This window comes from Alnus glutinosa, chromosome 13, assembly GCF_958979055.1.
Source record: "Alnus glutinosa chromosome 13, dhAlnGlut1.1, whole genome shotgun sequence".
Classification (NCBI taxonomy): domain Eukaryota; kingdom Viridiplantae; phylum Streptophyta; class Magnoliopsida; order Fagales; family Betulaceae; genus Alnus; species Alnus glutinosa.
Window position 1 is genome coordinate 9,041,335 of NC_084898.1, and position 13,055 is coordinate 9,054,389.

The 13,055-nt window shown below is 38.7% G+C and overlaps 1 protein-coding gene across 1 annotated transcript; it reads left to right on the forward strand.

The window, feature by feature from the left end:
- The first annotated feature begins 4,539 nt into the window (after nucleotides 1–4,539).
- Nucleotides 4,540–9,684, forward strand: LOC133854148 (elongation factor G-2, chloroplastic). The gene is made up of 4 exons (XM_062290207.1): nucleotides 4,540–4,830; nucleotides 6,366–7,780; nucleotides 8,505–9,017; nucleotides 9,284–9,684. Exons 1-4 carry the CDS (start codon nucleotides 4,590–4,592, stop codon nucleotides 9,446–9,448), a joined length of 2,334 nt encoding a protein of 777 aa, XP_062146191.1. The 5' UTR covers nucleotides 4,540–4,589; the 3' UTR covers nucleotides 9,449–9,684.
- The last annotated feature ends 3,371 nt before the right edge of the window (nucleotides 9,685–13,055 follow it).

Genomic DNA, 13,055 nt, shown 5'->3' on the forward strand with positions numbered 1-13,055 from the left:
ACCTGAGCTTAATCCAAAATTTATTGAGTGCACACTATTTCTTGGAGCTAGTTTTTCGGGCGAAGCTCAACCGGTCCATTGGTCCATGTTGAAAAGGGTGCGAGGCATAGATTTTGAATCTACCTTTACATGAACTGGTATACGAAATGGCTTTGCTTTAAAACATAAATAAAAACATAGGAAGAGTGAAAGCATCATTATGGGCTCTGCAATTAAAGGAAAGGGGTTTAGAGACCATGTTGTTGGATGCTGATCAAGCCCTGCATTGTGGGTGTCAGATTAAGCATAATTACTTTAACGAATAGATCGAACAAGTTGCTGTGCCTCGTCATCAATCACTTTAAATCCTATAAAATACCACAAATTAGAAAGTCGGATTCCGTTTGTGCTTCATTCCACCAATCATCATTTTGAAGTTTTATTTCTAACACCCCTTCACACCCGTAAGAGCTCCATTAGAGAGAGACCCAATAAAATTACAAGAAATTACTTTGATTTGAAAGCGCAAAATGCTTTGTTCACTCGCGTAACAACTTACTTGCCAGCTTGTTTGGAAAAACCCTTCTTCTTTTTCTGGCCTTTCATCTCAAAAGAAAATGTCTGAGCCATGTGCACTAGCCTTGACTTTGAAGGATGTCTTTCACTGAGACAATCACATTCATAAACTCAGACAAAGCGTAAGCCTTTTTATTCATAGAAACATTTAAGTCTGGAGGTTGGTTGAATAAGTTTGACTAGGGGTGCGCACGGGGCGGGGCGGATTTTGGCCATTTTTGGCCCCGCCCCGCAACCCTGCGGGTTTAGTAAATCCAACCCGTGAACCGCAGTAAATGAGAAATATCCGTGCGGGATGGGGTGTGCGGTGCGGGGGGTGCAGGGCGGGGCGGGGGAAACAGAACAATACCACAAACAACAAAAGAAACCAAATCGTTAAGAAAACCCTAGATCAACCACCAATAATTGTTGATTCATAACAAAATAGAAAGCAACCAAACAAACAAACCCTAATTTCAACGCCTTAGAATGAAACCCGTGAAGCTCTGAAAAATGGAAAATACCTGCAAACCCAAACAAAATGAAGAAAGAAGGGACTAAGGATGGAAGGACTCGGGGTTTGCACTTCGCAAGGAGGGGTTTTGTTAGGTCTTGCCATCTTGGACTCTTGGTGCAGGGAAGGCAAGACTTGGTCTGTGTGTAGCGCAGATGAAAAAGATGAAGAGCGGCATAGATGAAGAAGATGAAGAGCAGCGTAAATGAAGAAGATGAAGAAGTGTGCGGCGAGGTGAAGAACAAGGGAAGGGACGAAGGGTGAAAGAAAATTGAAAGTGAAGAACAAGGGTAGGAGCTGCGGCGCAAGGTTAACATTTTAGGGTTTTTTACACTTTTCTTTGTTGTGCGGGGCGGGGCGGGGCCCCGGTTTTTTTAAAACACCAACCCGCGCCCCCGCCCCGCCCCGCACGGATATACCCATTAAAAACCCGTACCCGCAAATTTACACTTAAAAACCGGCTTCTGCGGGTCCGATCGGTGCGGTTTTTGCGGGTCGGATTGGATCCTACGGTTTTTGTCCACCCCTAAGTTTGACAAGGACGGGAGGATCACATTCACTTGAGATTCACAATCAATTTATATACCCAAGTCCTCTAGTTCATTTAGACATGGGATCATTTCTAGACAATAATTGCAAACAGTATTAACTAGACTCCTCATCGTATCCTGCCTAGCAACAAGACCCTCGTCACCAAACATCTCCTTCATACTTAGAATAGAATCCTCCCCATTTCACTTGAAATGGAAAGAAGCCGGTTTTTTGTTTTGGACAATTTTGCTCCTTGTAAAACAAGAGACTGGCTCCTCTTCATTGCAAGTGAAATGGAGACGATCCTTTTCCGAACCATGATGTCTGAAGCGAGTGAAATGTCATGTGCATATGATGGTACAATAATTGTGGGCTGGGCTCTCTAGCTGGGAGTAAAACCTCTCAGATGTTTGGTTAAGCCTCCTAGGTCTGGCCCATTCAAACCTACGTTGGGACCAAGCAAAAATCAGTGGGCCTTGTGAATTGTCCAGCCCAGATCTAACCAGACTCGTAGGCCACTGCTTCAAGCTTCAGCCTTTTTGGGTTAAACAAACAATATGGATAGGCATTTCTCCTGAGGCCCTACGCCACATCTCATTCATGTGGGTATGAAATTCTAAGGTATGTGGCCTCTTTGGAGCCATTTGAAATTTTCTTTTCTTCCCATCGGCAGAAATTACGAATTTTGCCTTCTTTGACACTCTGACCAGAAGAACTTCCAAAACTACACAACTGCCATTCATGTGAAACTAAATTCTTCTAGGAAAGTTTGTAACCCAATTCAATGGTAGGGTTTGATTTTGGTTAAGGGACAGCATTTTCACCCAAATTTTATGTCTAATGATGGCACTTATTACACTTTTTTTTTTAAACAAATCCCATGCAATGAGTATAGTTTAATAGAAAATAATCAAGCAGATTGGGCACTTAGAATTAGCGTGCGTTTTGAGTAAACTTGGAGAGTGTTGACTCTTACAACAGGCTATTAGACAAAAGCAGTACGTTTTGAAAGCAATTGATATGTAATTCCAAGAACATGACACATAGTATTTTATGTAGAAAATCGTGTTGATAAAGTGTATAATATAGTAATCACAATCATTTACGGTCTATAATTTTCTTCTGTATGGCTTATATGTACCCTAAACCCTCTTATAGTGAGAATAACATGCCACCTCTAATGACTCGACCAGATCCGACTCCGAGTGATCCACACCACTAACGATGTTAAAAGTTATGGCCAACATCTGTACATAATTGCGTTAGTCAACTCAGGCCAACATATTCTGATTTTTAAGTCCTCACCATGTGTACCCGTTCTCTGACTCAAGTCTATTCAACCTTAAGAATATGCTTGGTATGCAAAATAGCTATTTCATTATAAAAATGAATTATTATTAATGAAAGAAGGTTGAATAGAATAACATTGATATTAAAGCATATACTAAGGCTCTAACACTTGGAATGATTATTTCCATTGTCCATAAGGGGATGCCTATTCCTTCAATTGAAGAATGGCTATTTGTCTCATGTTCTGCGAATGGTTTTTAAACACGTAACATGATAGATTGTTAGGTTCTGAATAAACATGAATCTTAGATTTTAAGAGAACTTCGACCTTTTACAAACACAAGGTTTGAGAATAATTTTGCTTACTTCTTTATTCAATAATCACCATTTAAATATAAAAGACTACATGACTTAGACTTGGAGTAGAATTCTTACATTGCTTTGGATATAAACTCCTACATGACTAGGAATTAAACTCCTACATGACTTAGACTTGGAGTAGAATTCTTACTAGTGCACCTTAGTGCTACACCTAAACCAATTCTAACATAGACTTTTAATACGGAAATACCACACTGACTCCAAAATAGAAATAAATAACCACTAGATAGCTATTAAATGGAATTAGATAACTACTACCGCATGATCTATCCCACAACACTTATTATCATACCATACTAAAATTCAGTATCTGATAAGGCTCTAACACTTAGAATAACCATTTTCATTGTCCATGAAGAGATTATGGATGTAAAGCCGGCCGGTAACCGGGTACCAACCGATAATCGGCCAATCGGTTTGGTACCTGATTAGAAATAATTGATAACCTACCCTACCAGAGTGGTTACCAGTTTTAAAAAATATTGAAACTGGTTATAACTGGTAATCATATATATATATAATGAATATTTAAATGTATTTATTTATTTAAAAAATTAAAATAATAAAATTTAAAGTTTTACACATTTACTTCTATTCTAATTTAGGCCAACATATTTGGCTAAAAAAGGTTGAAATGTTTTTTAAAGGGCTAAAAAAATCTAAATTAAGCTAAAAAAAGAAGAAGAAAAAAGCCCAATACCCAAATTAAGCCCACAATACCAGTTAGTTTTTTTTTTTTTTTAAAAATTTTGGTTACCGGTTTGGATAATCGGATTCTAATCGATAACCGCCGATTATTAAAATAACCGATTAACCGGCTACCTAATTACCACAGTCGGTTGGCAATTTTGGCCAACCGACTAAAAGCCTAAAATCGGTAACTGTAACTAAATTTTCACCCTCGGATCGAATTCATATTCCTCATTAGCAATGAAAATGGTTATCCAAGCCTATTTTATTCTACCTTATTTATTTTTAATAAAAACTATTTATTTTTTTAATAAAACAGGCATTTTGCCTACCAAATGGATGTAATTTAATTTACGGCTATAATTAGGGGTAGGTGGTAATTCACTTTCAAACAGACGGCAAAACCTGTTGGTATTTTTGTTTATTTTTTATTTTTTATTTCCATTTTCCATTTTCCATTTTCGACCCCTACATATAAAGAAAAATGAAACTAAATACAAAATTTATCTAACGGCTCAGAACGGCCGAAAACGAAAGCCAAGCCAAACTCACAGGCACCTCTAACTCTTTAAGTTTTCTTTTATCCTCAAACCAACCAGGGGAAGTGTGAGATACAGAGAGACAGAGAGAGCCCCAAAAAGGAAAAAAAATGGCGGCAGAGACAGTGAGAGTGTCAGCTTCGTCGGTGTGCAATTTCAGTATCAATGGGTCTCAGAGAAGGCCTGCCATCCCTCTCTCCCCAGCTCGCTTTCTGGGTCTTCGTCCTCGACGACCACACTCTTCTTCTTCTTCCGAGTTCCTTGGCTCTGGGCGCCTCAGCTCAGTATCTTCCAAGCGCTCCACTTCTCAGAGCAGAGGAAATTTCTCTGTCTTCGCCATGGCCTCTGACGGTCTGTCTCTGCCTCTCTTGGTCTTGGTTTCTATTACTAGTATAGTGGTTGAAGTTTGATTCTTTAAAATGATTTTCGTGTGCCCTTTTATCCTTTTTTTTTTTTTTGTTAATTTTGTGAAATTTATAGGCAATACATTTATTGAATTACTTGTAGATTTTAATTTATGTTCGGCTTCATTTGCTTCCTGCTTGAAGCGAATCAAATTGAATTTTGATTTAAGGAAGGAGATTTCATTTTTTTTTTTTGTCCTACTCTGTCCTCTCTTTAATGTACAAATTTTTTGATGAACCTATGTAATTTGAATTTCCAAATGTGAGTTAAATAATTATTTGTTTGATTACTTTACGTATTTTATAGTTGCTTCCAAGTTCAATGAACGCTCACAGTCAGTTTCCAATATTAGTTTGGCAAACTGGTCCTAATAGATCGTGGTTTAGTCAGGTTTCTCAAGGTATTAGGATGTTATGTGGTGATGAATGAATCCATTTGGGTCCAAAGTATTTGTAAGACAAAGAAATTGATCTTTTGGAATGTATTTCAACTGATGTCACTTTCAAAAATTCTGATATTTAGCCTCTAATTGTTAAACGTCACTGGAATAGGACCATTTAGCTCCTTCAAGTTGCTACACATGAACATAATAGAACTCTTTTATCCTCCTAGGGTGTCTAAAGGGCCTCTTGAATAAGCATATTATGACAATATATATGTTAAAGTTCTCTGAATGACCTCGTATGCTTGCCAAAAGCTTTGATTTTGTACCCTCGAAGAACTTGGGAAATTCATCGATCATTGCCCATCATTCTTGCTTATTTATTGTGCTTACATAGCACGATTAAAACCCATGCAGCTTTGACAAACAAAGCATCGTAATTGGTATTGTTAGTGAAGAACCATGTTTGCACATTGTCGTCTTCAAGAGAAAATTTAAACTCTATGGATATGATATTGTTTTTTTATGACATTACAAAATGACACTGGCTGCCTCTTTTGTAACTTTATAGTTATGTTCAAATTGATGTATATTGTTCGGCAAAATAATCATGCTATGTAGTTACTAACTAGTTTGTGTGCCTGTGCATGTATATTATACAAAATGTTAGTTTCCCTGCTCTTCAATCTTTTGAAAGTTCTTCGTATAAAGATGGGTTAAGTGAAATGTTTGAGGAAGCCTGGTCATTGCTATTGGTGATGCCGACATTTAGCACCAAAAGACACAGTTTAAGTCTCAAGAAAATCCAAAAATGTCCTTTGCTATGTATTTAAAAACATTTCTGTACATGGTAATGAGGTAAATGATAAGCATCCTTGCTTGTTTCATTGATTGTATTATGGCCTACCCTGGCAAAAGCCAAATTTCCTTCAGTTCATCATCAGATTATTCAGGTCATTTCCATAAATTAAGACACCTAAATTAGATTTGGCATGCTAATTTTTGTATTTACATAATTTAGAAAGCTGTTCATACTTTGTGCAAGTTTCTGTGTGTAAGCTAACACAGCAAAGATGGATTTCTTTTGTCTTTTTTCCAGAGACAAAGCGAACAGTACCATTGAAGGATTATCGCAATATTGGAATTATGGCTCACATAGATGCAGGAAAAACTACTACTACTGAACGGGTTCTTTACTATACAGGAAGAAACTATAAAATAGGGGAGGTACATGAAGGGACGGCTACAATGGATTGGATGGAGCAAGAACAAGAAAGAGGGATTACCATAACATCTGCTGCAACTACCACATTTTGGAACAAACACCGGATTAACATTATTGATACTCCTGGCCATGTCGACTTCACCCTTGAAGTGGAGCGGGCTCTCAGGGTATTGGATGGCACTATATGCTTGTTTGATAGCGTTGCTGGTGTGGAACCACAATCTGAAACTGTGTGGAGACAAGCTGATAGATATGGGGTACCAAGAATATGCTTTGTCAATAAGATGGATCGACTTGGAGCAAACTTTTTCCGGACAAGAGACATGATAGTGACAAATTTGGGTGCTAAACCTCTGGTGATTCAAATACCAATTGGTTCTGAAGATAATTTTAAGGGAGTTGTTGATCTTGTGAAGATGAAAGCTATAATTTGGTCAGGGGAAGAGTTGGGTGCTAAATTTGTGTATGAGAATATTCCAGCAGATCTTCAGGAGCTGGCACAAGAGTATCGGTCACAGATGATAGAAACCGTAGTTGAGTTAGATGATCAAGCTATGGAGAGCTACCTAGAAGGAGTTGAGCCTGATGAGGAAACCATTAAGAAATTAATAAGGAAAGGAACCATCTCGCTCAGTTTTGTCCCAGTATTATGTGGCTCAGCTTTTAAAAATAAGGGAGTTCAACCATTGCTTGACGCTGTGGTTGATTATTTGCCTTCTCCACTTGACGTGCCAGCAATGAAGGGGACTGACCCAGAAAACCCAGAAGTGACAATTGAAAGGCCTGCAAGTGATGATGAACCATTTTCCGGACTTGCTTTCAAGATCATGAGCGATTCATTTGTGGGATCCCTTACATTTGTGAGAGTGTATTCAGGGAGGCTGACGGCAGGGTCCTATGTACTAAATGCAAACAAAGGAAAAAAAGAGAGGATTGGTAGACTTCTAGAAATGCATGCAAACAGTAGAGAGGACGTTAAGGTAGCTTTAACGGGTGACATAATTGCTCTTGCTGGTCTAAAAGATACCATTACAGGTGAAACATTGTGTGATCCTGAGAACCCCATTGTGCTTGAACGGATGGACTTCCCTGATCCTGTGATTAAGGTTGCGATTGAACCCAAAACTAAAGCTGATATTGATAAGATGGCAACAGGATTGATCAAACTTGCTCAAGAAGACCCTTCTTTCCACTTCTCACGGGATGAAGAGATCAACCAGACTGTAATTGAAGGAATGGGGGAATTGCACCTTGAGATCATTGTGGATCGGCTCAAGAGGGAGTATAAGGTTTATATCTGGGGCTCCATGTGTTTGATTTTCAATTTCATATGTTACTTATACTCAGGCTCGAAATTTTGTCATGTACACCTCTTAAGATGTCTAGGTGGGATATTACTTTAAGCAACACGCACATTCACAAACCCCCATATAATGTATATGCTTTAACAAAAAGTTTTGTGGATAATGGTATGTACGAATACCTATGCATTATGTGTCACTGCTGAAGATGCGGTAGTCACATTTGTGCATACCCCAAAAGACTAGTCACTTTTGGGGTTTTCCGTGATCACTTCTATAAGCCATGTAGTACACAAGCTACGTAGGACGTAGCACATGCCTACACAATGCCTTCACAATCCAATTCAATCCAATCTGGGGTATCACATTATGTTACTTTTTCATTTGTTATAAAAGCATTTTGTCAAGTTTGGATTGTTATTCATTACCATTAGAGGAGAGGGAAGGAGTGAGGGAGCAAGGGAAGAATGCAAGTTAATATCCATAGTCTGATCATGTGATCAGCAAACACTTGATCAATTGTGTGATCAGCAAACACTTTTTCTTTATCAGCAACCTCTACCCAGCTACTTGATATGATCAGGATCCTTTTTCTTTGACAGCTTTGACATTAGAGATAATATTAATTCTTGTTTTTGAATATGCAAAGAACAAAATTCTTGGTTGTGTTGTTAATTCGTTTTGTCCTAACTCAGTTGCTTGTTGCACATAGGTGGAAGCTAACGTTGGTGCTCCCCAAGTAAACTACCGAGAAAGCATTTCTAGAGTCTCTGAAGTGAAGTATATTCACAAGAAACAGTCCGGTGGACAAGGTCAGTTTGCTGACATAACTGTAAGGTTTGAACCTATGGAACCAGGTAGTGGATATGAATTCAAGAGTGAAATCAAGGGAGGTGCAGTGCCCAGAGAATACATTCCGGGAGTGATGAAAGGATTGGAGGAGTGTATGAGTAATGGTGTGCTTGCAGGCTTTCCTGTAGTTGATGTACGTGCTGCCCTAGTAGATGGTTCTTACCATGATGTCGATTCAAGTGTCCTGGCATTCCAGCTGGCAGCCAGAGGAGCTTTTCGTGAAGGGATGAGGAAGGCTGGCCCAAAGATGCTTGAACCTATAATGAAAGTTGAAGTTGTCACGCCTGAAGAACATTTAGGGGATGTGATTGGTGATCTAAACTCAAGGAGAGGTCAGATCAACAGCTTTAGTGACAAACCTGGTGGTCTCAAGGTACGCCTGATGACCTCTTAGCTTATAGACATATTTTGAAAGGTCTCTTACAAACTGCATAATATCTTTCATTCAACCCTGGCTGCATTTTGGATGGTCATTGCCTTCATGTTATGGAATGATCGTCATGATATGTCATTTAATTTTAAAAGAATGCTTTAAAACAAGAAAAAGAAAGCTGATCGGCACTTGATCATGTACCAACTTGTTTGTTTTGCTTTTGGGATCCCAACATCCTTCTCACTGGTGGTTTGGAATGATTGCAGGTGGTCGATGCGCTGGTCCCTCTGGCAGAGATGTTCCAATACGTTAGCACACTCCGAGGCATGACAAAAGGTCGTGCATCCTACACCATGCAATTAGCCAAGTTTGATGTTGTCCCTCAATACATCCAGGATCAGCTTGTTGCCAAGGAGCAAGTTGCTGCTTAATTTATTATCTCTCTTCAAGAACAGGGAGCAGTATATTTTTGGCAATCTAACGTTTAGAATGTCCACTTCCTTTTTTTCTTTATTTTTCCTCTTTCCCTATACTTTCCCCTGTACCATTTCATAAATCAATCTTTAGTGAACTTTACCCAGAAATGAAAAAGAAACGGAGGCTGTGATGAAAACATTTTGCGACATTATAATTGAGTAGATATGCTTAGAAGGAAAATTGTTGCTAATTAGATCCTATACTTTCCCGGCGCCGCTCACGAGTAAATATATGACAAATGTGAACTAGAACGATCCCCGTTAACAAGCTATCTACTATAATAGCGATTGTAGATGATGATGCTCTACCCTTACAATTTACACAGGTGGTGAAGTGAAAATAAGTTGTCCTAATTTTTTTTTTCCCCTAATTGAAGAGGAAAAAGGCTGCAGGGGAGGATCTTTCATATTCTTAATCTTGATGGAAAAGAGAATGAAGATCTTGTGAGAGTGCTAACGAACACGAGGTGGGTAGCGACTCATTTAGTTAAAACATGTGCACAATAATTGGTATATCTAAAAGCTTTCGAAGTATTCCAACTTTTAAAGGAAGAGAGATCAAGTATAATATCAGAAATAAAAGACGCAACCTGCCAAGAAGAAAATAGGTGGGGCTGGTTAACAGCTATAATCACCAGAAGAGCATTCCCTTCAAGCAGAAAAATTTTCAGCACCTGTAGAATCTGCCAGCTTAGTGAGGGATGCAGAAGTTTCACCTATAAACACATCAGTGGAGGAGAGCCTTTGCATAACAGCAAGGATGACATTCCCAGAAGAGTCACTAATCACAACAGTTGCCACAACAAAGTTATCTCGAATAGAAGATCAAAACTAAACTTTAATACACAATCGATCTTCAAATGCTAAATCTACAACATTATCAAAAGGTACTAATTACCATGAGCGACTTTCAAAATCCTGCATTCAGTCCTCAAGCATAATCAGATCGATGTCACTACGTAAAACGACCGTATTTGCTTTGAGGTCCATCTTGATTCCAACACCTAAAAGTAGTTCCAACTATAAAACAACACATATTTTATAGGTGGAAAAGATATAAATATAAGTCTACGACTTAGTAAGTATAATGTTAGCATGTGATTGGCTGCATTCAGTTTGATAAAATCACTTTTATGTAATGTTGCCATTTTATTAGGGATGCCGTTTATTTCCGAGTCTTTGTTTCAGAAATGTGCTTCAAGAAGTTCAAAGAAGATTCTGTGCAGATTCCAAGTCAAAGAAGTCGGATCCTAAGCTTCCGTTCGGACGGTCCAGTCATGCGTCTGGACGCCCATTAGTGTCCAAAAGTTTCGAACTGTTCAAGATTGCATCCGTCTAGAAGTCTCAGCAACGTGTCCAGACGCTCATTAGTGTTCGACAAGAAATCGGTTTTCCTTCTTTGACACAGATATGGGAAGATAGCTGTATCCGTCTAGACATCAGGTCTACACCGTCCAGACACTATCCTTGATAAGGTAAGACGTGGAGAAGAATTGAAATAATCTGGACGTCAAGGCAACACCATTTGGACGCGGTCCTGATATGGTATTGCGTGAAGCGCGTTATGGAAAGCTGGTTGCACAGTTGTCTGTCCAGACGGCCTCAGCTTGTGTCTGGACGCCGCCTAGAGAAATCAGAGACAAACTCGTTTTAGCTCTTCTTAGCCTATAAATAGAGGTCTTTAGGCATGTACAATTTATAAAATTTGGTATTGAATTCTTCATATCGCAAAAAATCGAACGACAAAAAAATTGTTTAATTGAAATATTTTACTTATCAAAAAAACTTAGAGAGTATATTTTAGGGAGAAATTGTGAAGATCCGCTAGCTCTCAAGCCATTGTTGTTGTGTGTTGTTGCTGTACTTGTTATTGAAGTCTATCTTAGGGTAGAACCCTAAGGTAAAGGAATCCATAGAAGACCCCTTTAAGTAGGAAACTTGGTTGGAAGGCGTTCATATTGGGTTACGTGTCAGAGTGCTAGATATGATCGCTGCATCAGGTATGTGAGTGTTACTGTCTATATACTAGCTTTGTCTTTTGATAGTGGATTTCATGGGTTTGGCTGCCTTGGAGTGGTTTTTCTTTTCATTGAGTTTCCACTTCGTTAACAAAATATTTGTGTTATTTAAATTCTGCATTTACAATATTTTGTTACACATTGTGCGCACACACACAGAGCAAATTAGAAGTCATTCTATTTTTCAATTGGTATCAGAGCTTGGTATACTCTGGTTAGATTTATTTCTTGAGTATAATCCTTATGATTTCTACTCATTTTGTTTGCTATGTCTCAAAATCTTAATATTGTTCATGCCTTTGATGGTACGAACTATGGCTATTGAAAAGCTCGCATGCGTTTCTTTTTAAAATCCATTGATTGTTGGCAAATTGTTGAATCTGGTTGGACTAAACCAGAGGATACAACTCTCGAACTAATTCTTGCAAGAAACGCACGACTTGCTAACACTAAAGCCCTCCATGCTCTTTGTCAAGCTCTTTCACCATCTGAATTTGCAAAAAGTTCAAACTGTGAAATCGCTCAAGAAGCATAGCAAATCTTATAAACAACATATAAGGGCACAAAACTTGTTAAATCTGCCAAGCTCCAAATGTTGATTTCTAGATTTGAAGATATTAAGATGTTTGGAGATAAGACATTCGGAGAGTTTTACACGAAGATGAGCAACTTGAGAAACTCGATGGCGAGTCTCGGGAAGAACGTCTCGGATATAAAGCTCATCCAAAAAATTCTAAGATCTTTTGCCTGAGCGTTTCAAAATTAAGGTGACTACTATTGAAGAAAGCAAGGATTTAGAAGAGATGAAGATTGAAGAGTTACTGGGATCTCTTCAAACATATGAGCTTTCCTTGCCTCCAATCAAGAAGGTAAAGACTATTGCCCTCAAGGTATCTGAGAAAAAGGCTAGAGTCTCATCTAAAGAAGACTCTGATAATGAAGAAGATGCTATGGCAATGCTGACCAAAATTTTTAGGAGATTAATGAAGAATGATAAATTCAAGAAGAAATTATCCGAAAGACTGAAGAAGGCCCCTAGAGAATCTGAGCCTAAAGAAATTGAGAAGAAAGACCCAAGAGGCCCCAGATGTTTTGAATGCTCAGGCTTTGGGCATATACAGGCTGACTATGAGAATCTCAAGTAGGGAAAAGGGAATGCCTACAATGCGACTCTTAGTGATGAGTCAGAAGAAGAAGAAAATCCTGCTCAAGATCAATTTCTAGCCTTTGTGGCTCTACATGAAGACCAGAAGGATTATCAATCCTACTACTTTGAGCACAGTGATGAAGGCGGGGAAGAACTTAAAGAGGCTTATAAAGTCCTCTATGTGGAGTTTGTAAAATTAAGAGAGACTCGCAAGTAGCACATCCATGAGCTGAACAGTTTACAGATTGAGAAGAATTCTTTGCTGCTTAAGATACATGATCTAGAGGAAAAGCTACTGGAGACACATCTATAGTTGGAGAGGGTCACTGATGAGAAGCTAACCCATATGCTGTCAATCCAGAAGAGCCCAACAGACAAGACTGAACTCGGGTATGTT